Source organism: Sapajus apella, unplaced genomic scaffold, assembly GCF_009761245.1.
Source record: "Sapajus apella isolate SASKATOON/1434 unplaced genomic scaffold, GSC_monkey_1.0 scaffold56, whole genome shotgun sequence".
Lineage (NCBI taxonomy): Eukaryota > Metazoa > Chordata > Mammalia > Primates > Cebidae > Sapajus > Sapajus apella.
The window spans coordinates 6,665,607-6,693,112 of NW_022436996.1; the positions used below are offsets into that span (position 1 = coordinate 6,665,607).

Consider the following 27,506-nt stretch of genomic DNA (forward strand, 5'->3'; position numbering starts at 1 on the left):
GTTTTCAGTAATGGCTACACTAATTTACATTCCTATCAACAGTATACAAAGGTTCTGTTCTCTACACATCGTCACCAACACTTATGTTTTTGCTTTTTGATGGTAGTCTTTCTAAGAGACATGAGATGCTATCTATTGTGGTTTTAGTTTTCATTTTCCTGATGATTATGATGTTGAGCATCTTTTCATATACCGTTTGACCGTCTGTGTGGATTTGGGAAAATAGCTGTCAGGTCCTTTGCCCATTTTAAAATACAGCTATTTGGGTTTTTTTTTTTTTTTGCTACTGAGTTGTGTGAGTTCCTTATATGTTTTGGATTTTAACCCCTTATCAGATGTGTGGTTTACCCTGTTGTTTTATTTGCTGTGCAGAAGCTCATTCATTTGGTGTAGTCCCACTTACTTATTTTTGCTTTTGCCACCTGAGCTTTTGGTATGATATACAAAAAATTGTCAAGGACAATATCAAAGAGTTTTTATTCCTATGTTTTCTTCTAGGAACTTTATGGTTTCAAGTCCTAGATATTTAATCCAATTTGAGTTGCTTTTTGTGTATGATGTGTAAGATAGGCGTCAAGTCCAGTTTCATTCTTTTGCTTATAGATGTCTAGTTTTCCTAGTCCTACTACCTCCTTGACTTGTATCAGATATTGAAGAAAAGCTTTCAGTCTTTCCCTATTACAGGTTTGTTTTTGAATAGGTAATACCTGTGCCTGTTGTAAGAAATACAAAGGTCTTAAAAGAGTGAACAGTGTTAAATTAGTCTTCGGCTATCCCTTCCTTGGAAAGAACCACTGTTTTCTTATAACCTTCCAGAGGTTAGTTATCTATGTACGTGTGTGTGTGTGTGTGTGTGTGTGTGTGTGTGTGTGTGTGTAAGAATTTCTCGTATTTGGGTGATATGGTCTTTTTCTTTATTGCAGCCTGTCGGAATCAGAAGGCACTTGTGAAGACGTTGGTTGGAAGAGACTTGAGCCTTCTGTGATACCACTTGTGTTAGGGCAGTGTATGTGCTACTCTGTGCCATTTGTCTCAACATATATGCTTACTAGTGTCACTACGAACCTCATCAATAAAAGTGCCTTCTTGGTTTTCACTGTCCTTGTGTGCATTCTTTCAGATGAAAGGTGGTCTTTGTACTAGATCTAGTGCTGATTTGGCCACAAACTATTACATATGATTAATTTGGGAATCTCCTCTTCATCATCCTGGAGATCATCTTCTCTTCTCTCCTGTGTTGTATGTGTTTTCTGCAGTTTCATGAATTTCTCTTATTTCTTTCCTCAATTTGGGTAAAATGTATCTTCCATAGCTCCCTGACACAGAATGTGTGGACGGTAAGTTGGGGCATTATATACTTCTGAAAATGTCTTTATTTTATCTTCCTACGTGACTGATCTTTTCCACTTTGGAAATATAATTTCATTTAGTATTTTTAGTTAATTGTTCCATTGTCTTTTAGTTTCTAGTATATGAAGAACTTGATCCTTTCTATGTGACCTGTGTTTTCTTTGGAAGCTCTTAGGATTTTAGGAAATTTTTTGTCCTCAGTGTTCTGAAATTTCATGAGGATATGTCTGTTTTTGTCTATTTTGGATTTTTAAAATCTGTTTTGTCAGGCACTGAGTGGTCTCTTTCAGTCTGCCATCTTACATCATCAATGGTAGGAAATGTTCTTGAATTATATTATTGATAACAATTTTTTTTCCAGAATTCTACTTTTCAGACTTGAAACATACTCACTTTTTCTCTGCTTCTTTGCAATTCATGTCCTGATTTTATTTTCCTCTACTGAGTTTTTTTACTTCAGTTATTTCGATTATTTCAAGAGCTTTCTTTCCTCCCTTTGAATGTTTTTTTTGTAGCATCCTATTCTTGCCTCATGGGTGTCTTATATTATTCCTCAGAGGATTTTAATCTTTTTTACGTTTTTTTTCTTCCTGCTAGTCTGTTAATTCCAAATTGTCTTTTATGTTCTCAGGTTTCTTTTATGTTACAGATCAGGGATGTTCAATCTTCTGGCTTCCATGACCCACATAGGAAGAATAATTGTCTTGGGCCATGTATAAAATACACTAATGATAGCTACTGAGCTTTAAACAAAAAAAACTCATGAAAAATCTCATAATGTTTTATGAAAGTTTACGAATTTGCTTTGGGCTGCATTTAAAGCCTCTTGGGCTGCATAGAGCTTGTGGGCTGCAGGTTGGACAAGCTTGTTATAGACCATCAACAGATAATCTTTATTGTATGTGCATGATTAAAAGTGAAAAACTAAAGATGGAGACAGGATAGATAATACTTTTATTTTTTAAAAAAGGAATTAAGTAGTTAATTGGAAAGCTTTCAGAGTGTGGTGGTGCTTGTTGATTTTTAACTTTAGTGGGGTGATCTGTGCTGACCATTTGGGGAACCTACTGGTTTCATTATCTTTAGATGTTCTTCTTGAACTGATGAGGTTCCTCACAACAGTCTTTTGAAACCTCATACTTGGAGGCTAGAGGTTTGGCCTCTACCTTTCTGAGAATGTAATGGGGAAACGTGCCGGGGCTGGCAGAGCGGGTGGGATGGGGTTGTCAGCATTTAGTATGCTTATAGTTTCTTGGTCCTTTTTTTTTTTTTTTGTTTTTGAGACGAGTCTCACTCTGTTACCAGGCTGGAATGCAGTTGCATGATCTCAGCTCACCACAGCCTCCACCTCCTGGGTTCAAGTGATTCTCCTGCCCCAGCCTCCTGAGCAGCTAGGACTATAGACACGTGCCACCACACCCAGCTAATTTTTTTGTATTTTTAGTAGAGATGGGGATTCACCATGTTGGCCAGGATGGTCTCGATCTCTTGACCTTGTGATTCCCCTGCCTTGGTTTCACAAAGTGCTGGGATTAGAAGCACGAGCCACCGTGCCCGGCCTCTTGGTCCTGTTTTCAATCTTTATCCCATTGTTCAGTTTAAGGTTACCCAGCAATCCTGCATCCCATGAATCAGAGTAGCAGCTTCTCAGTGTGTAAACCCAGGAAGCAGGTGTAGGGAGTTTGACTTCTGTAGGTAATTAAATAAAGCTCTTGTTGCTTCGGTTTTCTCCCAGTTATTTCCAAAGGTAGCCAGGTTTGCTAGTTTCTCAGCCTTCTGAGGATTGTTGTAAACTGGATTCTTTTTTCAGTTCTTTGCTCTCAACTGAGAATTTGCCTTTGTTAAGTTGTTTTTCTCCTTTCCTGTTGTCTTTTTTTTTTTTTTTTTTTTTTTGGGTTGGGGGAGATTGGGCCTCGCTCTGTTGCCAGGCTGGAATGCAGTGGCGTGATCATAGCTATAGCCTCAGCCTCCTGGGCTCAAGCAATTCTTTTCTCCTACCTCAACATCCCAAATAGCTCAGACTACAGGCATGCCACTATGTTCCAGCTTGATTTTTTTCTTTTAAAAATAGATTGCTTCTGTGTGTTTTTAGTAGGATTTCAGGAGAATGAAATTTTAATATATGAATTTAGACTGCTACATTAACCCAACATTCCATCATTAACTTTTAGGTGGTAAACAATTGGCATTGTCATCTTTGGTGCTTGCTATGTTTCAGTAAATAAACTTTTTTTTTTTTAGATGGAGTTTCACTCTTGTTGCTTAGGCTGGAGTGCAGTGGCATGATCTCAGTTCACTGACATCTCTACCTCCCAGGTTCAAGCCAGTCTCCTGCCTCAGCCTTCTGAGTAGCTGGGATTACAGGCTTGCATCGCCACGCCCAGCTAATTTTATATTCTTAGTAAAGACAGGGTTTTACCATGTTGGTCAGGTTGGTCTGGAACTCCTGAACTCAAGTGATCCACCCGCCTTGGCCTTCCAAAGTGCTGGGATTAGCGGCATGAGCCACCTCACCTGGCCTATAAACTTTTCTTTTCATGGCTTAGTTGTAAGTCTATAGCCATTATCAAATTGTGGAATTGGCCTCAAATAGAGACCAAATACAATAAAAAAAAGACAAATACCCTGTTTATGCTATTATAGAAATATGTTATCTGTAATACTCAAAATATTGAAGAAATTAACTTAATTTTAAAATGTATTTGATAAACATGTCTTTCTTCCTGTAATACAATGTAAAGCATATATAATTTGGAAAAATTTGATTATCATAGTGTTAAAATAGCATTCTCTAAAACAGCATTCTCTACACATTTCATTTCCCTCATTCAGTGAAGTATTGGACACGTATTAGATATCCTGATAATAATACATCTGTTACTAAGACAGTCTGTGTACCTGTTCTCATGGAGAATATAGTCTAGCAGGGACACAGACTTTAAAGAACCAATTAAAATGAAGCATGGCATTCATATATAGGAGCATATAACTGTTTGATATAACCTTATCTAAATATCAGGAATTCTTTAATACAATGAATTTAGAATAAATACTGAAAGATAAGTTAGGTAGAAGGCAGAAATTGGGAAGATAGTGGAAGACAGAGCTTGATAGATTCAAAGAACTGAATATAGTTCATTGGTGGGAGTGAGATGAAGCTGGAGAGTTTACAAGAGACTGTTGTAATGGGACTTGCAATTTGAAGTTTATTTTGAGGGCATTGGAAAGACATGAAAGGATTTTAAGGAGAAAATTAATACATATTTCTAGAAAAATTATGCTGCAATTCTAAAAACTGAAGAGAGATAAGCTTTGAGATGGGGAACTAGATAGGAGCATGTTGTATTAATAGTGAGTTATTTGAGGTTGGACTAAGATGGTAGTAGAAAGTGATAAAATGCATTTCAGAGGTATTCAGGAGTCTTGGTTGTGGGAGGAAGGAGATGAGGAATGATGGTCTTCTAGGCCTCTGTCTTCTTAGGTTACATTTCCATGCCTTTTAATGATGATAGGTAACATAGGAAAAATAAAGTTTATTTTAAATTAGTAGTTCATTTTGGATACACAGTTTTCAGTAACTGGGTAATATTCAATTATGGCTGTGGTTGAAGCTCAGAAGAGAGTTCTACTCTAGTGACCTGGACCTAAATAGCGTAATTAAAAGCAAGTGAATTTGTTAAGCGCAACTGGATGGGTAATTGTCTTTCTGAGTTCTGTGTTCCCCTTCTCTGATTATTATGTTTTATTTTTTGGGAACACTGTACTAAGCAGCACAATTTCTACAACCATTTGGGGCTTTTCTATCTCCTTTAATACATTTTCTTCCAACAGGGATGTACAATTAAAATGGTTCAGCAGCCTCCCCTGCTTTTTATTCCCCATTATGTAGGGATTATGTACTTGATAAGTTTTTCTAATTTTTTGTATACATTTACTTTTTTTCCAGAAGGTGAACTTATGGATTGTGATGGAAAATCAGAATCTAGTCCTGAGCGGGAAGCTGTGGATGATGAAACTAAGGGAGTAGAAGGAACAGATGGTGTCAAAAAGAGAAAAAGGAAACCATACAGACCAGGTACAGTCCTGAGGTAGACATTTTAATACCATCAACTCTTGGTTAATTTAAGAAAAAAAAATACTGGACTTCAATTATAATGAAATATTCAGGATTAAGAACTGTTTAAACAAAAATGTGTCCATAGAAATTTAAGAAGTAAACTATTTGAATACAACTCTTTAGCTCATGAGTTCTTTATTTTGAATATGTGAATACTTCACAATGAATCATTATTGAATGCCTTATTCCATATGTTAACCGTTTTATTACTTTGCTACATTGGCTTTTGTTCATGCTTGGACTTTGAAGGCCATTTATATATTTCCTCTTGATGTGTACTTCTGTAATGCTTTTAATTTTCAGTACTCACTTTCTAATATCTTTTTGTTACACTTACTTCAGTGTTTATGCAGGAGTGCCAGTAAGTGTGCAGTGTGAAGGGGAACAGGACAGAGTTGTGCCTCCTAGATTCTATAGTCCAGTTACTACCATGACTGGCACTCTTATTTCTGTCTGCCTGAGGAGTGGAGAGAAAAGTTGTCTTGCTCGTCAATTTTATTTACCTTATCGGAAAAAATTACTGAAATTGTTACAATGCAAAAGTTGTAGGCTTTTATTTATTTAAAATAATTTTTTTCCTGCTTTTCGCAGGTGTTGAATAGGCTTTCTTTAGGCAGTTTATTAATGTCTGTTTACCAGTGAGGTTTTAAATTGGATTGGTACAATCCTTATGCTTCTGGTTGCTTATATTTTATTGGTAAGAGTGATCTAAATCCCTTTTGATAGATAAGGAGGAACTTTCTTACATTTGTATTCTATGAGACCTTAAAAGATAACCTGTCTTTTAACTGGGCTATGTCTATAATAAGGACCTAAGAGTAGTTGCATCTGAATCATTTTATGAAAATGATTTCATTTTTTCCTAATCATGAGACTTATAAGTGCACTTTTTTAGACATTGCAGATTTCTTCCACGAACTTGTATTTACTGTTTTTTTTTTTTTCTTTTCCTCTGCCTCACATGGAAGTCAACCCTCTAACTGAGATGCCCAATAGGTCACAGAGTATATTGCTAGATAGCAATATCATTTTGCAAAGGCTTATAGTGTTGACTGCACCAGACCTTATTCCAAGCACTTCACTTACATTATTTGTCCTTATAACATATATATGAGAAGCTGCTTTGTGTTACCTCCATTTTTAACCAGTGAGAGAACTGAGGCATTAAGAAGTTAACTAAGTTACCCAAATTTAATGAGTAAGTAGAATTACATAGTCTGACTCCAGATTCCATGCTTTTAACCACAGGGCTCCGTGTGTCTCATGTATAAATACCCTTGTACCGTGGAACACCAGACACCGTCCCCCTGAAATCATAGTAGTCAAAGAATGTTTGTGTTATCTAGTTAGTTTGTATTGTCTGTACTCAAGCTAACCTACCAGTTAGCCAGTTAATATACAAATACAGTTATCCATCACTTTAATTCAGAGAAATATATCATTAAGCATTTTCATTTTTGTGTGAACATCATTGAGTGCACTTACACAAACCTAGATGGTATAGCTTAGTACACATTTAGGCCATATAGTACACTAAATTCATTAAAAAAAAAATAAAGTAATTGTGCTACAGTGTTACGACCACTGTGATGTCTCTACTACCGTGGTAGGAATTTTTCGGCTTCATTATAATCTTATGGGACCACTGTCTTACATGCAGCTCTTTGTTGACCAACATCATTATGCGGTGCATGACTGTAATTTGATGCATGAGTTAATAATACATGTCAGATAGATAAACCAGCATAATTTACTGTTTGATATTTACACTGATACCATTTAGAAGAGGAAGTGCACACAGGTCTTTCTATATTTTATAAGTGATAACAGTGGTTTTGCCTTTTTTTCCCCTTATTTTTAACTTCTATTTTACGTAAAAAAAATCAGATTATTGATTTAGATTAGCATAGATTTAATTTTGGAATATGCCTTACTATTCAAGATTAAGCCATTTCATCCTATGTACTGTGGAAATACAAGGTGAAATTATTTATCTGTTTACCCAATTTCTTTTTTGGATAGGTATTGGCGGATTTATGGTGCGGCAAAGAAGTCGAACTGGACAAGGGAAAACCAAAAGATCTGTGATCAGAAAAGATTCCTCAGGCTCTATTTCTGAGCAGTTACCTTGCAGAGATGATGGTATAGTACTGACTTTAAAAAAAAATGTTTTTTTAAATTTAACTCCTTGGATTTGATATTTCTATTGAAAGAACTATCCTAAATAATAATAATGCTAGATTCACAGCCTTATTGCCTCTTATTGATGAAGGATTTGAGTGCATATAAAATTCACATCTATAATACAGTAGTCAGGTTTGATAAGGAAATGGCTTAAATCCAACAGACTTTATTCTTTTGAGATTTTTTAACAAGTTCTTTTTTCCTATATTATATTATTAAATATATTTTCTATATTTAAATATAAATGTTTTAGGGACTGAATAACTTAGTTACATAAGGTGATGTCTGGTCATCTCCAAAGCCTTTCTTTGACTGCTTTAGCTTACTTATCACGTAATTAGAAACTTCTAAGTGACCATATACCGCTGTGTGTGTGTGTGTGTGTGTGTGTGTGTGTGTGTGTGTGTGTGTATTTATTTATTTATTTAACTTAAGAGAGGGTCTCACTATGTCACCCATGCTGGTGTGTGGTCGCATAATCATGACTAACTGCAGCCTTGCACTCCTGAGCTCAAGCGATTCTCCTGTCCTCAGCCTGTGATATAGCTGGAAACCACAGGCACACGCCACTGTGCCTGGCTAATTTTTTGACTTGTTGCAAAGACAGGGTCTCACTTTGTTGCACAGGCTGATCTAGAACTTCTGTGCTCAAGTGATCCTCCTGCCTTAGCCTCCAAAAGTGCTGGGATTACAAATGTGAGCCCAGCTGGTATCTAAAAAAAAATTTTTTTTAAGACAGTCTGCCTCTGTCGTCTAGGCTGGAGTGCAGTGGTGCTGCCTTAGCTGACTGCAACCTCTGCCTCCTGGGTTCAAGTGATTCTCTTGCGTCAGCCTCCAAAGTGGCTGGGATTACAGGTGTGTGCCACCACATCCTACTATTTTTACATTTTTAGTAGAGATGGAGTGTTACCCTGCTGGCCAGTCTGGTCTTGAACTCCTGACCCCAGGTCATCTGGCCACCTTGGCTTCCCAAAGTGCTGGGGTTACAGGCATGAGCCCTCACACCCAGCCTGGTGTCTCAACTTTTAACAAAATTGTGTAGTATTTTAGAAATTCATCTTAAAATCATTATTTTGTCGTTTTCACTTAGAGCTTCAAAGAAAGCTAAATCATTGCTTAAGCCGTACCTGCCTATCAGTTAAGAATGTACTCCCTTTTCTAAATTTGAGAAGTGGTTCTGTTGAAGCCTTTGTAATTGGTATGGTCATGATCTGTGTGATTATATATTTTGAAGCCCTTAAAATAGAATCTAAGTAGACTTTAGATATTTTCAGGATGTTCTCTGAATAGTGTCTTTCCATTACTGAGGAATAGGGTTTTGACTTTAGATGAATTAATAAAAATGAGGAATCGGGATTGGGCATGGCAGATCACCCTATAGCCCTGTACTTTGGGAGGCCAAGGCTGCAGGATTGCTTGAGGACAGGAGTTTGAGACCAGCCAATACAACATAGTGAAACCCCATCTCTATAAAGAATAAAAAATAAAAAATTAGCCAGACATCGTGGCTCATACCTGCAGTCCCAGCTACTTAGGGCTGAGGTGGGAGGATCCCTTGAGCCCAGCAGGTTGATATTGCAGTGTACCATGATCACACCAATCTCGGTGACAGAGCAAGACTCTCTTTTCATGGAGCATTGTTTTTTTGAGGTGGAGTTTTGCTCTGTCACCCAGGCTGGAGTGCAGTGGCACAATCTTGGCTCACTGCAACCTCTGCCTCCATGTACAAGTGATTCTCCTGCCTCAGCCTCCTGAATCGGTAGGATTACAAGTGCCCAGCAGCTCACCAAGCTAATTTTTGTATTTGTAGTAGAGACTGGGTTTTACCATGTTGGCCAGGCTGGTCTTGAACTCCTGACCTCAGGTGATTTGCTTGCCTCAGCCTCCCAAAGTGCTGAGATTATAGGCATGAGCCACTGCGCCCAGCCACATCACTGAACATTTTGAAAAGGAATCTCTGTAATGGTTTTCAGGAAATGTCTAATACATTTTCTGGGTTCAAGTGATTCTCCTGCCTCAGACTCCCAAGTAAATGGGATTACAGGTGCACACCACCACACCCAGCTAATTTTTTGTATTTTTAGTAGAGATGGGGTTTCACCATGTTGGCCAGGCTGGTCTTGAATGCCTCGGCTTCCCAAAATGCTGGGATTATAGGAGTGAGCCACTGTGTTTGGCCATACCCAGCTAATTTATATATATATATATATATAATTTTTTTGTGTGTGGAGATGGGGTCTTCCATGTTGCCCAGGCTGGTCTCAAACTCCTGAGCTCAGGCAATCTGCCCACCTTGGCAATTGCTGGGATTAAAGGAATAAGCCACCATGCCCCAGCCAGGTTTTTAATTTCACAGGCAATTTTTTCCTTTTTGAAACGGTTTTTGTTATTTTAACACTTTGTAGTTTCTTTTTAAAGGTTATTTCTTCTGAGAGACTTTGTCATTTTTTTTTATATGACTAATAGATTTAGAATATAAAATATCTGAGGCCTTTGGAGATCTAATTCAACTCTTTGTATCTGCTGGCTTAGTCTGCTAGTGCCTCATTTCACTGTTAATTGTGTAAGATACACACACATTATTATTATTTTACTGTCAATTCATATTCTTGGGATATTCTTTGTTTGAAAATTGTAAGGACTGAATTGGAAGTGGGTTATTTCAGAATTGCATTTGTTACTTCCAGGAGCTTGGGGTGATACTACCTCATGGCTACTTTAAACTACATTGTTAGCTTTAAGTTTCTTGGTCTACTCATGTTATATAAATTCAAGTTTCTTATACATTCAGGCTATATTTAGTTTGTGAATTTTCAGGGAAGACTTTTTCACTTTTCTGCCCAGTACCAAATTCCATGACATGATGATAAGGAGTTTTTATTTGTTTGTTTTGAGACATAGTCTCACTCTGTCACCCAGACTGGAGTGCAGTGGCACAATCTCGGCTCACTGCAACCTCTGGCTCCTGGGCTCAAGTAGTTCTCCTGCCTCAGTCCCCCAAATAGCTGGGATTACAGGCCCCTACCCCCATGCTCACCCAATTTTTTATATTTTTAGTAGAGCCCTGGTTTCACCATGTTGGTGAGGCTAGTCTTAAACTCTTGACCTCAAGTGATCCTCCCATCTCAGCTCCCCAAAGTGCTGGGATTACAGGCATGAACCACTGCACCCGGCCAGGAGTTTTTTGTTTGTTTGATTGGTTGGTTTTGTTTGTTTGTTTTTGCTGTTGGTGGTGAGCAGCGCCTGGCGAGTTGTGGTTTGTATGTAGGTGTATTTCTTATTAAACTGACCCTGAGCATGGAGTCCCTGATGGACTTACTTTTATGCAAATCACCTCTGGCCTGTCTGCCTTGGAGCAAGGCCTTATGGTTTGTCTTTTATTCCCTATTCCCCATAATGCTTTGAAAATTGGAGTTTGAGGTCCTTGGATTTCAGCAAATTTCAGAGAGCTTTTACTTTTTTGCTTACTTCCATGGTTCCTTGTTTACCTTAATTTTGTTCTTCAAGGGTTCCTTATGTTCTGGCCAAGTTACTGGTACATTTAAAAAGATAGTTGTAAAAAATGTTTGTCTATTTCTAGTTTTCAGAAGAGTAGTCCACTTACGTAGTCTGGTGATAGAGTGCCCATATTTTCAGAAGGGATGTGCTGTTTGTCCTGCCATTATGAAGCATCTGAGAATATCACTTGATTGCTATTTGTTAGATTTAAGCTGTGTTCTTGTTTCTAATTTCATAGTCCCAAAAATTTGTTTTATTTCCGTTTCTGATTTCAAGAATGAGTGTTCATTGCATATTTATGAGCATATTCATAGTCATGTTTTTGCAATGTGTATATCTTACAGATAATTCGTAATAAATTTCTGAACTTGGAATTGCTGTATTGAAGGACAAACTTTTATGATTTTTGTTGAGTATTCTCAGTATGTTCGATAAAAAAGTTGTACCCACTGAATTTCCCTTAATAGTTTATAAGTGGTCATTTCCTTATACTCATGAGCTTTGGGTATTTATTTATTTATTTGTTTACTCTTTAACACAACGTGTGTGAATAAATAAGTTTTTGCTTTGTAAAGAAATACTGATTATTAAGAAAATAGGAAACATGCTAATATACTGAATAGACAGGAAATGAAAATTTTATAATACTTAAAAGTAATAAACTTGCTTTGAGATTTTTTTTTTTGGTCGAAAAAAGTTGTTTATATGAAACTGTGTGTATGTTGTTAAGGTATAAAATTGCCTTGGATAGATTTATCTGGAAATTTTAAATGCTACATATTTATAAATGTGACTGTTGTTTCAGGCTGGAGTGAGCAGCTACCAGATACTTTAGTTGATGAATCTGTTTCTGTTACTGAAAGCACCGAAAAAATAAAGAAGAGATACCGAAAAAGGAAAAATAAGCTTGAAGAAACTTTCCCTGCCTATTTACAGGTAATATTTTGCTTCACATCATTTTAAATGATTTGTTAATTTAGGAAATAAAATGTATTGAGTTTTCAAACATAGGTTTTTTGTTCTTGTTAATGTTTTACTGGGTTTGTTTTTATTTAGTCAAAATAAATGCCATTTTAACCTGCCAGGGGCCCATAAAAATTCAATTTACTTTTTTGTGTGCTTTGATACTTGTCATAATTGCTTTTTAAATTCCGGTTGTTCACTTCTAAGTATTCTACAAGATACAACAAGGACACTTTGGGGTAGGAAAAACTCAATCTTCCAAGCCATTTATAGCTATGTGCCCTACACCCAAGTCCTGTTGAAATTTCTTTTGCCAGTGTAAGTTATAGTAATTATATTCATTGATTAAAGATAGGGTTTTCAGCCAAATCCATTGCATTAATCATCATTACCACTTCTAGAGGCCTGGTGAGCCAAAGATTTAAGCAGTATTCTTTTGGTTTTCCAAAACAGACATCAGGAAAATATCTTTCAGTATGAAGAAATTATGTTTGATAGATGTAGACTACAAAAAAAAAGAAATTTTTCTAGTTCATTTTGTAAACATTAAGTTGGAGCTTAAGGACATGCGATATGGTGGTACTGAGATTAAACATCTGGCTGTGCATCTAGCTAATTATAATTATAATTATAATTCCTAAGCATGTTATTTATCCTCCCTGGCCTCTGTTTCTTCATATGTTAAAATTGAACTGGAACAGACTATCATTGAGTTTCTATCCTAATTTCAGTGTGGACAGCTATTCATCTCATGTGTTCCTCCTGTGAAACTGTGGCTTACATAGATAACCCTTCATTGCCTGAGGTGTATTTACGTTTTTAGTTAATTTTCCAGTTAGGTATTACTAGTTTAATTGGTTTCAAAATACATTGCCTTTCAACTAACATACAGCTTCTTCACTTTTCTTTTTCAGTAGCTACTAACATCTTACTGGCAGTGTTCATGTTAGAATTCAGCCTTTAACATCAGAGGGTTTAAATACCATTCTGCTCCCAGTCAGCTGTGTGATTTTGTTTTAACTTCTTAAAGTGTCCCACTTTCCTCATTTGTGATACGGTGTTGCCTCTCAGAAATGCTCAGAGATTCAGCAAGAGTGTCTGTGTAAAGTGCCTAACCTGTCCTTTACCTTTTGTATATCCTTCGTAGATGTTTTCCCCCTCAATCTCTTCAAATACTCATTCATCCTAGGTTTGCACCTTTGTTTTTTTAAACATTCATTTTATTGGTCAGGGAAAAAACCCATTTAGAGTTTGGCTTACCTTTTTTTTTTTTCCCGCCGCATCTTTGTTGTTTTCTCCTATTCCCTTTACCTCCCTTTTCAATTGTCCTTTCTAGGAATATTGTGATGGCAACCTTCCTTTCTTCCTATTGATCCTTCTGTAAAGTGTAATCTAAATTTAAGAAGCTTTCTTTAGGTGTTTATGCAAGTATGAAAACTGGCTGTTCAATTCTTTGGCAAAAGAGCCTTTAAAATTATTAGATCTAATTTCCCAATTACTGCTTTGATCTTAGTCTCCTGAACTGCCTTGTTTCCTCTGCTGCACATCAGTAACTTTCAGCTTGTGTGTGTGTGGATGTGTGATATGAAGGAAGCCTTTGTAATTGTACTGTTTTCTTGGACATTTAGAGACCATGTGGATGGAGCTACCTCTTTATGTTACCTACAGGGAATGGAAAATCAATTATCACTAAATTAGTAAGAGTGATACAGTTTTTGATAAGCTCCAGTAAAGTCACCATGAGTCATTACACAGAATTCTTGTTCATGATGATCTAAGATTTCTCAAATTTATACTGAAGGCATTAAATAAATGATCTCTAAACTTCTAAAGTGGTTTCTGCTGTATAGCATTTTTCCTAATGATATAAACGCATTACTTGTTACAAGAAACAAATCCTTTTCTACCTGGTGCTCTAGTTTTGTGGATTTTTAGATTTTTCATAATGAAACAACTTTTTCATTTGAAATGTGAAAATTTTTGGGAGGCTGAGGCGGGTGGATCACGAGGTCAAGAAATCGAGACCATCCTGGTCAACATGGTGAAACCCCGTCTCTACTAAAAATACAAAACATTAGCTGGGCATGGTGGCACGTGCCTGTAATCCCAGCTACTCAGGAGGCTGAGGCAGGAGAATTGCCTGAACCCAGGAGGCGGAGGTTGTGGTGAGCCAAGATCGTGCCATTGCACTCCAGCCTGGGTAACAAGAGCAAAACTCCGTCTCAAAAAAAAAAAAAAAAAAGAAATGTGAAAATTTCAAATCAAATATATCATTACCTCCACCAGACTTCACACACTCCCAGTCTTTTCTCAGAAGGTAGCATTGTTAATAATTTGGCGTTTATCCTTCAGAAACTTTTTTATAATTTACTTTTGCAAACTTAGAATAGTCTTGATTTAAATTTTATGATTTTTTTTTTGAGATAAAGTGTCACTCTATCACTTAGGCTGGAGTGCAGTGGTGTGATCTCAGCTCAGTACAATTTCTGCCTTTTGAGTTCAAGCGATTCTCTTGCCTCAGCCTTCCAAGTAGCTGGGATTACAGGCATGTGCCAGCATGCCTGGCTAATTTTTGTATTTTGTGTAGAGTCAGAGTTTTGCCATGTTGCCCAGGCTGGTCTCTAACTCCTGGGCCTAAGTGATCCACTCACCTCGGCCTCCCAAAGTACTTGGATTACAGGTGTGAGCTACCATGCCCGACCTGTATTTTATAATTTGTGGTATGTGTCATTCAACTTGCTTTCTTTTAGTAATGTATTATAGGGCTTTTCTTTGATAACACAGAACTATATACTTTTTAAAAATTGTTATATTTGGCCGGGCGCGGTGGCTCACGCCTTTCATCCCAGCACTTTGGGAGGCTGAGGCGGGTGGATCACGAGGTCAAGAGATCGAGACCATCCTGGTCAACATGGTGAAACCCCGTCTCTACTAAAAATACAAAACATTAGCTGGGCATGGTGGCGCATGCCTGTAATCCCAGCTACTGAGGAGGCTGAGGCAGGAGAATTGCCTGAACCCAGGAGGCGGAGGTTGTGGTGAGCTGAGATCGCGCCATTGCATTCCAGCCTGGGTAACAAGAGTGAAACTCCGTCTCAAAAAAAAAAAAAAAAAAAAAAAGTTATATTTTGCGGTATGAGTGTCTATAAGTTAGTTATAGGCCTCTTGATAGACGTAAAGGCCATTTTTACTTCTTGACATTACAAAATCTGCTACCGTGAACTTTTTTGTGCATGTTTGGCAGGAGTATGTTAAATGTTGATAACTACTGCAAAATTGTCCCACATGAAGGATCCTTTTTCCAGATAGACCACATCATAGGAAACAGACTAAAGCAGAGTTTCTGGTTGAAGCAGGGTAAAGGGGTCGACCTGTGCTTCTCTTTGCCTTTGGTATTGATTTTTTTTGAAAATTTGGAGGGATCTTGGAGTTGCAAGGAACCCAGCTTGAATGTATATTGAAATGGAAAAATGTTAATATGTGTAAATAAATAGGAAACCACAAGCCTTTGTAGCTGTAAATATTGTACACATAAGTTTGGCTAAACTGACTATAAAACCCTCTTTCAGATTGATACTGTAAGTCGTCTTATAGTGTAAGTGTGGTTATATGAATCAATAGATTACAAATCTACCTGAAGTAATTATTAAAGCTGTACATCAAGTTTTATTCTGTCCTCTGCAAGTAATCTATAAAAGTTAATAATATTCATGAAGCTCTTACACTGCAGTTTCTAGAAACCTTTGGCATAATTGTGTGATTTTATTTCCATAATTTTGTCTCTAGTAAAACTACCAAAAAATCTTATTTTTAAAATAAGGGTATCTGTACAAAATAATTGACAGGATGTTTTTATATTGTTTTTATGCTTTCGTATTCAGTTTCTGCATTGTTAAATATAAACCTTTTCTGTTATTTCTGCTTCCTTGTCAAAAATCATGACAGAATAATGTATTTCCTTTTTAGAATTTTGTAACTAACCATTTTTATATGTGCTTATCTTTATCTAGGAAGCTTTCTTTGGAAAAGATCTTCTGGATACAAGTAGACAAAGCAAGCTAAGTTTAGATAGTCTATCAGAAGATGCAGCTCAGCTTTCGTATAAAACAAACATGAACACAGGTTTCTTGGATTCTTCCTTAGATCCCCTACTTAGTTCATCCTCAGCTCCAACAAAATCTGGAACTCACGGTATGTAGAATTATTCACAGATACTTTCTTTATATCATTACATACATCTTCCTTTCAATTAAACCCTTTTGAAATGTTTTTGTTTGGCTTCATATATATTTTAAAAAACAACTGTATTGAAGTATAACTTACATTCAGTAAGTGGAACTATTTTAAGTGGACAGATCTATAAGATGTAGCAAATTAATTCACCTATGTAACTAGTACCAAAATCAAGAGTTGTGAAGGAAAATGTTTAGTTTACACTTTTCTGGGAACAATGTGAGGGGTTATAATTTGGCCAACTATGATTTTTTAACTAAAAATCTAAGTTAGATTGTTGTTAATCATACAGCTTAAATTCAAAACAGAGAAACCAAAATGGATGTAGGGGTAGTTAGGAACTTGCTGGCACAGTGTGTTACTACATTGCCCTAGGTCATGGTTTCTTCCTGCTGACAGTTTGAGCTAATAATTCCTCGTCGTGGGAGGGACACTTTCTGGTATATTGAAGGATGTTTAACGGCATCTTTGGCCTCATGTCGATAAAAAATATCTCCAGATACTTCCAAATACCTTTTGATGGACAAAAATCGCCCCTGGTTGAGAACCGTTGTCCTAAATGCAGTGCGTATAGGAACTATTAACAGTCAGAGAAAGGCATGCAAACCTGATATATTTATAGAGTAATAGCAATGTCAGCAAGGCTGTAGGAATTTAACTCATGGGGTATATAAGTGTTGTGATCAGTATTTCTCCCACTTCTAGGATTTTTATGGTACCGTCAGTTGTAAATTACTGTCCTTTTGATATGCTTCCTTTTTATCATTGATTGCATTTGTTACTCAGTTAATTTTATAAACTCATTTTGAAAAACAATTTTAAGGCAACCTTCCACTAAAAAAATGACTTTTGATGTTAAGTAATTCTTGCTTCATTAACTTGGCATTATCCTGGTTTGAAATATTGACATTTATTTTTGATTTTGACTTTTTGAAATAATTAGAAGCAATCTTATCCCCTTCTTGTACACATACCCATGTCCAGTCTGCCTCACTGTTGGTAGTAAGGTCATGCAGTGTTGTCTAGAAAAGTACATTATTGAAATAATTTCTCTAAAAAGTTTCTGAATATTTGGACACACAAAACTTAATATGATTTGTTACATATGAATTATATTTTGAGAACTGTATAATGGGACCAAGACTGTTTCATAGACATATTTGATCTGCAGTATTACATTTATGCCCTCCTCCCCCTTTTAAGTAAAAATACACTTGAGATGGATTAAAAATGTCAGTTTTCTCTTTACTGAATGACTAATATAATTATTAAACCTAGCCTAAACAAGAGTTCCAATGGTTTCTTGGTTAAGTCCCAGACCCTTAGATTCCTCCTTGACTTTTCATTCCGTTTTATTCATCCATGTTTGTCTCTGCCTTCAAAATATGTCCCAAAGCCAGCCACTTGTTGTCTCACCTTTCCCCACCACCATAGTGCTATCATCACCTCACCTCTCAGACTGCACCAGTGCCCTTTTCTAATCTTGCCAGCACTTCCCCAGTTCCCACCCCACATCTGTTCTACATATAGCAGCCAGTGTGTTCCCTTTAAAATATTAGTCATCTATCTCTCAGCCTTCCAACAACTTCTCATTATGCTTCAGAATAAAACCCAGTCTTCACCATGATCTCTAAAACCTTACATTATCTTGCCCCAGCTGCCTCCTTTTTATCCCTTTCACAGTTTTTCTTACTGTTACCACTCTGGCCTCTCTTGGCAAACCTTGGCTTGCCCCAGGGGCTTTATGTCTGTTTTGCCTTAGTTTGGAGAGTTATCTCCTCTTTGTGCATATAACTTACTCCCTCATTTAGTTTTATGCTCAGTCATCTCTTAAAGGTCTTCACAGACGACCCTGTCTAATACAACATCCCTGCTGCTTATTTTTAATCATTTTTCCTTGGTTTTTCTTTAAATAGCACTTACAGTGTTTTCATTTATTTACTGTCTTAACTCCCTCCGAGAAAGTAAGCCCTCTGAGGGCATGCATTTTGTTTCAGTCATTGCTGACTGGGCAATGCCTGTTACATGATCCATGGACAGTTCTGTGGGTACTGAAATACTTTTTTAAAATAAATGAGTGAATGAGTAATCAGTATGAACAGCAAAGCTGGAAGTAAGTAACTAGATGGTACCTGGCCTGTGTGTGCTTTACAAGGAATTTCTAAAGAGTGATGGGTTTGTTTTTCATATTTTAACTTTTCCTACTGTTTTAATTTCTTGATGTCACTTTTAGACATGTCACTTTCTTAGTGATTTTTTTTTTTTTTGCTTTGTTTCTTATAGCATTTATTCTCTTTCACTTTTGTTACCTATATGTCTTTAAATTTTGCCTCAATATACATTAATCACAAGACAAATAGTCTGAATTTTTAATAAATTTTTGTAATTCTAAATGTTATTTCCTTTGCTATGAAAAATTCTTACTGTAAAATTAAGAGTCTCAGGTTTCTATTCTAGCACTTGTCTGAGTATCTGCTGTACTCTAGGTTTTTAGCAAATGGCTTCATATCTGGGAAAATATAGAAATTTTTAAAAATGTATTTAACTATATTTAGGTCCTGCTGATGACCCATTAGCTGATATTTCTGAAGTTTTAAACACAGATGATGACATTCTTGGAATAATTTCAGATGATCTAGCAAAATCAGTTGATCATTCAGGTATATATGAATACTGTTTACCCTTTTTCTGGTTTCTGATATGAGTGAGAGGTGTATGTATGTGGAACAAGTTTAGCTTTTTGTCTGTTTCCCAGTAACTTTGTTTTTGTTTTTGTCTTTGTCAAAGAACTCAGCATTTTATTTGATCTACCTCAGCTTTCCTGCTTTAGGAGGGGATATAACAAGTTAGTTAATTTCTGTTGTCTTTCTAATTGCATCAAATTTAAGGCATGTTGCCTTAAAGTCTTGCTGTATCTTGTTTCTTCTTTTGTTTGCATTTTCCCTCACTTCCCGCTCCCGTGGTAATCATCCATTTTATTTGGTTTGGGTCTTATAGGTCTTGATTTATGCACTTTCCAGGTTGAGAGCTCACCTTTTCCATTTGGTAAGAAACTGAGCAATGGATGATGGCTGACTAGAAGTAGTCTTCCTTTTTATAGTAATTTCAGCTGAAACAACCTGTAGGTGCATGCTATTTTTCAGTAGTGCTAATTTGTCACTAATCCATACTTTGCTTTTCCCTTTTTGTGTGTGGCTAAAGCATAGTATAGCTGTTCTGTACTTTGAGTGATTTTCTCAGTAGTTTTTCTTTAATGAATAATTTTATTTTTGTTAATATGTAATATCTAAATGTTACAGAGCTAGTTCCTAATATATGATCAAATAAGAGCAGACTAAATGTTCACTTTTTAATAGTAATAATATTGAGAAAGCATGAAAAGTAGATGATAAACGACTTTTACATGTGACTGTTGTTAAAATACAGATGTGAGCTACAGCAGGTTATGATTTTATAAACATAATGCACATAATCAGAATGTGCCTACAGAATATTTTAAAAATATTGCCTATAATTGAAGTTATTTACAAAGGATAATATTAAACACTGAGAATTTTAGGGCTTTTCATTATATGAAACATTCCTTTTTACATACTGTGCATAATAATTGAACTGTACCTTTGATACCACTATTTTCCAAATTAAAGCAATTATTTGTGTATCGATTTCTCATAAACTCCTTTCTTAATGAAAAAAAAAATTTTTTTTGTAGCAATTGGCAAATTAAAATCAGACGTATTCTTTTGTTCTTCAGGAAATGTTTTTACTTTTCTTAAGATAGAACTATATGTGGCACTTTAAGTTTACAAATACATTGTGCCTAGTTTTTACTGAGTGACTCTCCAAATTGATAGGAGAATTCTGATTCAGAATTAGACTTTTTTGTCTATTTAATCATATTGTTGTATATTAAGTAAAGGTTAATAATGCTATCCATTTTTCTTTTTCTTTTTTTTAAGACAGGGTTTCACCATGCTGGCCAGGCTGGTCTTGAACTCCTGACCTCAGGTGATCTGCCTGCCTTGGCCTCCAAAGTGCTTGGATTACAGGCATGAGCCACCATGCCTGGCCATTGCTATACATTTTTGTGTGAGTATTTTGAATGTACCTTTAAATTTATTTTCTTTACTCTTTTAGATATTGGTCCTGTCACCGATGATCCTTCCTCTTTGCCTCAGCCAAATGTCAATCAGAGTTCACGACCATTAAGTGAAGAACAGCTAGATGGGATCCTCAGTCCCGAACTAGACAAAATGGTCACAGATGGTAAAATATTTGCCCTACATCTAGGCTTTCTAAAAAACCTGAGTAAATATGATTTTTAAAGATTTTTGCATGGTTATAATTTAACTTCCAATTATTTCTGTGTCAATTAAATGCTATTTTGTATCAATATATTGAATTCGTTGCTGTTAATGTTTCTGTGTTTTTAATTTGTTATAGGAGCGATTCTTGGAAAATTATATAAAATTCCAGGTAAGTGCATTTTGGTTTTCTATTTTATGAAAATGGCATTCCCCATACCATGACCATAATAGTCTTTTAATCTTGATACTACTATTGTTTTATCTCATAGAGCTTGGTGGAAAGGATGTTGAAGACTTATTTACAGCTGTACTTAGTCCGGTGAACACTCAGGCAGCTCCATTACCACAGCCTCCCCCACCAACACAGCTGTTGCCAATACACAATCAGGGTATGTTATGAGTTTATGGTTCTATATTATATCTACCCATGTGTGTATCTATGTGGGCGCATATACATATGCAAAGAAGTTTTGTCCTGTTCTTTAGCAGCCACATACATAAACTGATAGGGGAAAAAACCCTTTTGTGATGATAGAAAAATAATAACTTTAGTCACATGTCTCCCTGAAATTCTCTGTCATTTTGTAATCATTATATGACCAGATTTCTTTTGTCCATCCATTGGCAGCGGGGAGGATATAACAGTGCCTGCCCTCTTCCCCCTCTGCAAGTCCCATTCCCTGCTCATTCCGCTCCAGTCATTTTCCACATAGGCACTTCTCTGTGTGTAGAACTGTCCCTGCTTACCTGGCTGCCTGTATGCATTAACCTGGTCTTGGTTTCACTGTCATCTCTCAGAGGTTAGCCGGCCACCACCCCATCCTCGTGTTCATGTTTGCATTTGTAGCATATGGCACAAATATACCTGTTTGGGTAATTAAGGTCTCCCTTTACATTGTGAGCTCTTTAAAGGCAAGGGTCATCTGTATCTTGCTTATATGCCCTTCCACAGAGTATATGTTCAGTACATACTTTCATAAGAAATCAGTGACCTTTCTATCCCTGTAGACTCTATGAAATTTGTGGGGGGAAAAAAAAAGAAAAAAAAATGGCCAGGCGTGGTGGCTCATGCCTGTAATCTAAGCACTTTGGAGGCCAAGGCGGGTGGATCACCTGAGATCGGGAGTTCAAGACCAGCCTGACCAACATGGTGAAACCCCGTCTTTAAAAAAAAAAAAAAAGAAATTTTGTGGACGTTTGCCTATTTTGTTCATGTTTCTTCTGCCTGCTTACAGCTAGCTGCCTGCCAATTTCTCCCCCTTTCTGTAGAGCCTAAGCTTGATAGCCTAGAATTAAGGGCTGTATGAGTAGATAGGAAGATTAGTACAGGTATGGGAATCTCCTATAGGAAGGAGTTTATGAAGTTGCATGGTGGTGTGTATATAACTATATCTATTTTGAGATAAGGTCTTGCTCTGTCACCCAGGCTGATGTGCAGTGGCGTGAACACAGCTCACTGTAGCTGTGATCTCATGGGCTCAAGTGATCCCTCCTGTCCTTAGCCTTCCTTGTAGTTGTGACCACAGGCACACATCACCACACCTGGCTAATTTTTTGATATTTGGCAAAGATGGGGTCTTACTTTGTTGTGCAGGCCAGTCTAGAACTCCTGGGTTCACATGATCCTCCCACCTCAGTCTCCCAAAGTGCTGGGATTACAGTCATGGACCACTGTGCGGGGCCAGCATATATTTTTGATGATTTGAGCGTAGGAACATTTCTCTAAATCCTCTTGTTACTGCCTCATGACTATATCCTGAATTGAATAACATGAAGATATCTTATCCTTTTCTTGTATAAGTACCAAAGGGTGTGAATAATTTTTAACCTTCACTAACAACCCTGTATATACATAAAAAAATACCATAATACACATAGTGGAAGTATTTGAGTTTTTACAAGTTTTGCCTCCAAACATACAGTTACCTTGATTTTTGCCAGACCAAACATGTGATTTACATTTGGGTAAAATATTCATCATAACTACTTCTTGCCTTAATTGTTCCCATATGCTTTTTTTTTTTTTTTTTTTAAATGTTTTTTTTTTTTTTTTTTTTTTTTTTTTTTTTTTTATTTGAGATGGAGTTTTACTCTTGTTACCCAGGCTGGAGTGCAATGGTGCGATCTCGGCTCACCGCAACCTCCGCCTCCTGGGTTCAGGCAATTCTCCTGCCTCAACCTCCTGAGTAGCTGGGATTACAGGCATGCGCCACCATGCCCAGCTAATGTTTTGTATTTTTAGTAGAGACGGGGTTTCACCATGTTGACCAGGATGGTCTCGATCTCTTGACCTCATGATCCTCCCGCCTCGGCCTCCCAAAGTGCCGGGATTACAGGCTTGAGCCACCGCACCCAGCCCCATATGCTTTTTTAACGATTAAGAACTATTCAGTATTTCTCTTCTCAACATATAAAAATGACCTGTCTTTCTGAACTGAAAGTGTGTATTTTAAAAATCAAACTTGTATTTACTTATTAAAAAATCTTACAATCATTATGAAAATCACTTCATTGTGCAGTCTCATTTTTAAAAGGTCTTGAGAGGATGACTTCTTTTTCTTTTTTTGTAAAGTATTAATGTGTAATACAAGGTGAAATAAGGCTGCCTATGCTTAGGAGTTTTTCATCCTATTACTGTAGATTTTCAGGTATACAACTAATGTATATTATAGTACAGTATAATTCAAGTACAGCCATAGGAATCATTAAGATTTCATTGTTCTTGTTTGAAATAATAGAAGTTCCAATGTAAGGACAATGTGTAATCAAATTACATATAGGGTGACACAGGTTTTCAAGAATGGTAACTTTTTAACATTTTCCAGAACAGAGGAAGTGGGCATTGTTTAAGGAAGCAAAACTGGAAGTGGCCATTGGTACTGATCATAAAGGGCTATGAGAAATAGGCAGAGGCAGCTGACCTTTTCCCTCTAGGCTTCTAAGAGCCATTGCAAACCTCACACCAGTGGTGTGATTTGATCACTTAGATGTTTTGTTAAGGTAGCTCTGGTGTCAATATTGGAAATAAATTTGGGACAGTAAGAGTTGTATTAATGAGGTTATTGTGGCTGAGACTAAGTTAAAAAGTAGGTTCTGTGTAAAGATACTGAAGTGCTGACTGAAAGGAAGGAGTAGATACTAGAAACAGTGACATTAGAACAAGTAGGATTGTGCCACTGAATTGATATAAGGTATGAGGAAAGGGAGAAAGTAGAGTGAATTAGACTACAGTATCTATAAACCAGTGGCCCAGAGGGTAATCATGAAACATGGAACAAAGAAGGATCTTAGTGTGTGTGCTGATAGAAGGTAGTGGAGGTATAATGCATTTAGTTTTAGACCTCTTTTAGGTCGGTAGAAACGGGACATATACACTATTCTGACTTAGAGGCAGTTGCAGTTAGTCAAGGAGATGGATGAAAATGTAGGAATTATCTTTGTAATTGTGCTAATTGCAGTTGTGGGAAGGATGATATTTATTAAGAGAATATACTGCCAGTTGAGTGTAGAATCTTGAGGAATGCTTTTTAATTAAATGTAATGAAGTGTATGCCTAACTCATCTGATTTATATTAGGTGTGTAATTACATGTTTCATATCTTCTTTTTAAAGGTTAAGTGAAAGTGAAAAAAGTAGTGAGATTTGAGACATTGAGTGAGAGGTATAGGATCTTGGAAATGAACGATTATGAGAGACAGGTTGTACAGTTAAGTAAGATGAATACTTGAAAAACATTGTTTCATTGGACCGTGAGAAGGTTGTTGGTAATTTTCAGTGGAGTAACTTCAATAGAATTGATGAGAAAGGGGAGGCTTGGGGTAACACCCCGCAGTGGGCACTGAGGAAGGAGAACTGTGCAGACCCCAGGCACAGTTAGTGCCTGAAGCATAATTCACTGCTCACTATATCAACCATATATATATATATATGCTTATATATGTAAGCTAATGTTACATAATAACGTAAGTGTATGCTTTATTATCTGATGATAATAAAGTTCAGAAAGTAGAGAATAGAATTTTCAAGATCAAAATTAGAGTAACTTGAAATCCCTTTATGTAAAAGTTGTGAAGAAACTTTTGAACTTTCATAAACTAATACGACTAGTTTGGGTAGATATGGTAGACTTGGGGGAAAAAAAAAAAAAAGACCACCTCTTGAATAAAATAAGGAGAAATACTTTGCTTTTACTTGTTTGTCCTTGAACAAATTATTTAATTTCTCTGGGTCCTCTTTGCTTAAATGGGGCTGAACATAATAACCTATTGCAGTGGATTTTCATGAAGCTGTGAAGTTTGTTTTTTTTTTTTGAGACGGAGTTTCACTCATGTTACCCAGGCTGGAGTGCAATGGCGCGATCTCGGCTCACCGCAACCTCCGCCTCCTGGGTTCAGGCAATTCTCCTGCCTCAGCCTCCTGAGTAGTTGGGATTACAGGCACGCACCACCATGCCCAGCTAATTTTTTGTATTTTTAGTAGAGACGGGGTTTCACCATGTTGACCAGGATGGTCTCGATCTTTTGACCTCGTGATCCACCCGCCTCTGCCTCCCAAAGTGCTGGGATTACAGGCTTGAGCCACCGCGCCCGGCCGAAGCTGTGAAGTTTTTAAGACAGTGCTTAGCATATTATAAAGTACTTAACAAATAATAGCTAATATTATTAGGAAAAGTTGCAACATAGTAATATTGTAGTTACAGTAGATGACACTGATAGCTACAGTATGGATCACAGTTTCCTTGCCAATAAACTTTTTTATCCTAAAATATGAAAGACATTTGATGATGTTTATTAATATTTCACATTCCTTAATGCAGCAGTCCCCAGCCTTTTCGGTACCAGGGACCAGTTTCAAGGAAGACAATTTTTTCACAAAACCAGGTTGGTGGGTTGGGAATGGTTTGGGATGGAACTGTTCCACCTCAGATCATCAGGCATTAGATTCTCATAAGGAACATGCAACCTGGATCCCTTGCATGCTCAGTTCACAGTAGTGTTCATGCTTCTGTGAGAACTTAATGCTGCCGCTGGTCTAACAGGAGCTGGAGCTCAGGTGGTAATGCTCATTTGCCTGCTGTTCACCTGCTGTGAGGCCTGGTTCCTAACAGGCTATGGACTGGTACCAGTCTGTGGCTGCAGAGTTGGGAACCCTTGCCTTAATGGAAGCTGCTTTTCACTTAAGTTGAAAATAGATGTAGCATTCTATTTTGAAAAAAAGCAGAAATCTTGGCCTTTAATCCTTGAAGTAAATATAAGTGTCCTGAGACATTTGTCATTGTGAAAACCTGATTCCATGGACCTAGCTGCAGCATTTAGTAGGATAAGCCATTTGTGGAGGTCAGAGAGTTTCTGTAAGTCTTTGAAACAAAATCTTTTAAACTTGCCAGTGATCAGCCCCAGTATCTACACGTACACACTGGAGCTATGTTCGCTCTAGTGTTATAACATTCAAATGATGTGGTTTAGGTGAAAGATCATTATGTATTGTAAAATGCCTGTGTTTGAGACCTTTTTCTTTTTAATCTAATGGTATGACATTAGGTAAAAAATCAGGTGATCCGGTTAGGAATTCTTCAGTTATACCAAGTATTAGCCAACTCTGAATTGCCATTTTTGTAATTGATTGGTGATGTGGATCTCCTGTAATAGTATGGCTCTAAGTGTTACAGTAATTAACAGGGGCCTTGCGTGTTTCCACAAATCATCAAGTTTAATTGGGAGGACCTTTTGAAGGTACAGAAAGTTTTTTGTTGTTCTTTTTTCTGGAAACTGCTCCAGTATAGACAGTTGGCTTATTTCCAAATAGTTTAGACAAGTAGACTTTCAGTGTTTGTTTTAGAATTTGTCTAGCAGACTTTCTGATTTTGCCAGAAAGCTGCCACCCCCTCCTCCCAAAAGAAAAGAAAGACAAGTAGTCTTTCACTGTAAGGACTGGAGTTACATGCTTGAAGGAGTGTTGTAAAGAGACATAAGGGGCCAGGCGTGGTGGCTTACGCCTGTAATCCCAGTACTTTGGGAGGCCGAGGCGGGTGGATCACGAGGTCAAGAGATCAAGACCATCCTGGTCAACATGGTGAAACCCCGTCTCTACTAGAACTACAAAAAATTAGCTGGGCATGGTGGTGCATACCTGTAAGTCCAGCTACTCAGGAGGCTGAGGCAGGAGAATTGCCGGAACCCAGGAGGTGGAGGTTGCAGTGAGCCGAGATCGCGCCATTGCACTCCAGCCTAGGTAACAAGAGCGAAACTCTGTCTCAAAAAAAAAAAAAAAAGAAAGAAATGTAAGGTAGTCTTATGATTTGCTGTTTAGAAAGAAAACAGAAGATTTTCTACTTAGAAAGAAAACGATAAGGTATTTGATGTTTGTGAATAAGCTCGAATGAAAATTTAAATGCATTTGGGGGCTGAATCCTAAGTTATAAAAATTAGGTCAAAACCAGAGTGTATATATTTTTAGCAATAAGCATCTGATTGATAGCGTTAGATAATATATTGCTTATTCAAAACTAATTTAGAGAAAGTATTAATTTAAGAATCCTAGGTAGGACCAGACCCAGTGGCTCACACCTGTAATCCCAGCACTTTGGGAGGCTGTGGTGGGTGCATCACTTGAGGCAGCAGTTTGAGGTCAGCCTAGCCAACATGTTGAAACCCCACCGCTACTAAAAATAGAAAAATTAGCTGCGCATGGTGGCAGGCGCCTGTGATCCCACCTATTCAGGAGGCTGAGGCAGGAGAATTGCTTGAACCTTGGAGGCAAAGGTTGCAGTGAACTGAAATCATGCCACTGCATTCCAGCCTGGGTGACAAAGTGAGACTATCTCCAAAAAAAAAAAAAAAAAAAAAAAAAAAAAA

At 37.1% G+C, this 27,506-nt stretch overlaps 1 protein-coding gene across 21 annotated transcripts in view; it reads left to right on the forward strand.

Annotated features, from left to right (window-relative positions):
- Nucleotides 1-27,506, forward strand: part of KMT2C (lysine methyltransferase 2C) — a 273,989-nt gene that overhangs the window by 190,537 nt on the left and 55,946 nt on the right. For 15 of the 21 annotated variants that reach the window (XM_032244945.1, XM_032244946.1, XM_032244947.1 and 12 more), the window contains 9 exons: nucleotides 5,297-5,425; nucleotides 7,490-7,609; nucleotides 11,955-12,085; nucleotides 16,123-16,303; nucleotides 18,901-19,005; nucleotides 19,343-19,390; nucleotides 20,483-20,653; nucleotides 20,789-20,821; nucleotides 20,922-21,041. In XM_032244945.1, coding sequence (XP_032100836.1) covers nucleotides 5,297-5,425; nucleotides 7,490-7,609; nucleotides 11,955-12,085; nucleotides 16,123-16,303; nucleotides 18,901-19,005; nucleotides 19,343-19,390; nucleotides 20,483-20,653; nucleotides 20,789-20,821; nucleotides 20,922-21,041 — 1,038 coding nt within the window. The remainder of the gene's footprint in view (nucleotides 1-5,296; nucleotides 5,426-7,489; nucleotides 7,610-11,954; nucleotides 12,086-16,122; nucleotides 16,304-18,900; nucleotides 19,006-19,342; nucleotides 19,391-20,482; nucleotides 20,654-20,788; nucleotides 20,822-20,921; nucleotides 21,042-27,506) is intronic. The other 6 variants (XM_032244955.1, XM_032244948.1, XM_032244952.1 and 3 more) reach the window with 4 other exon arrangements.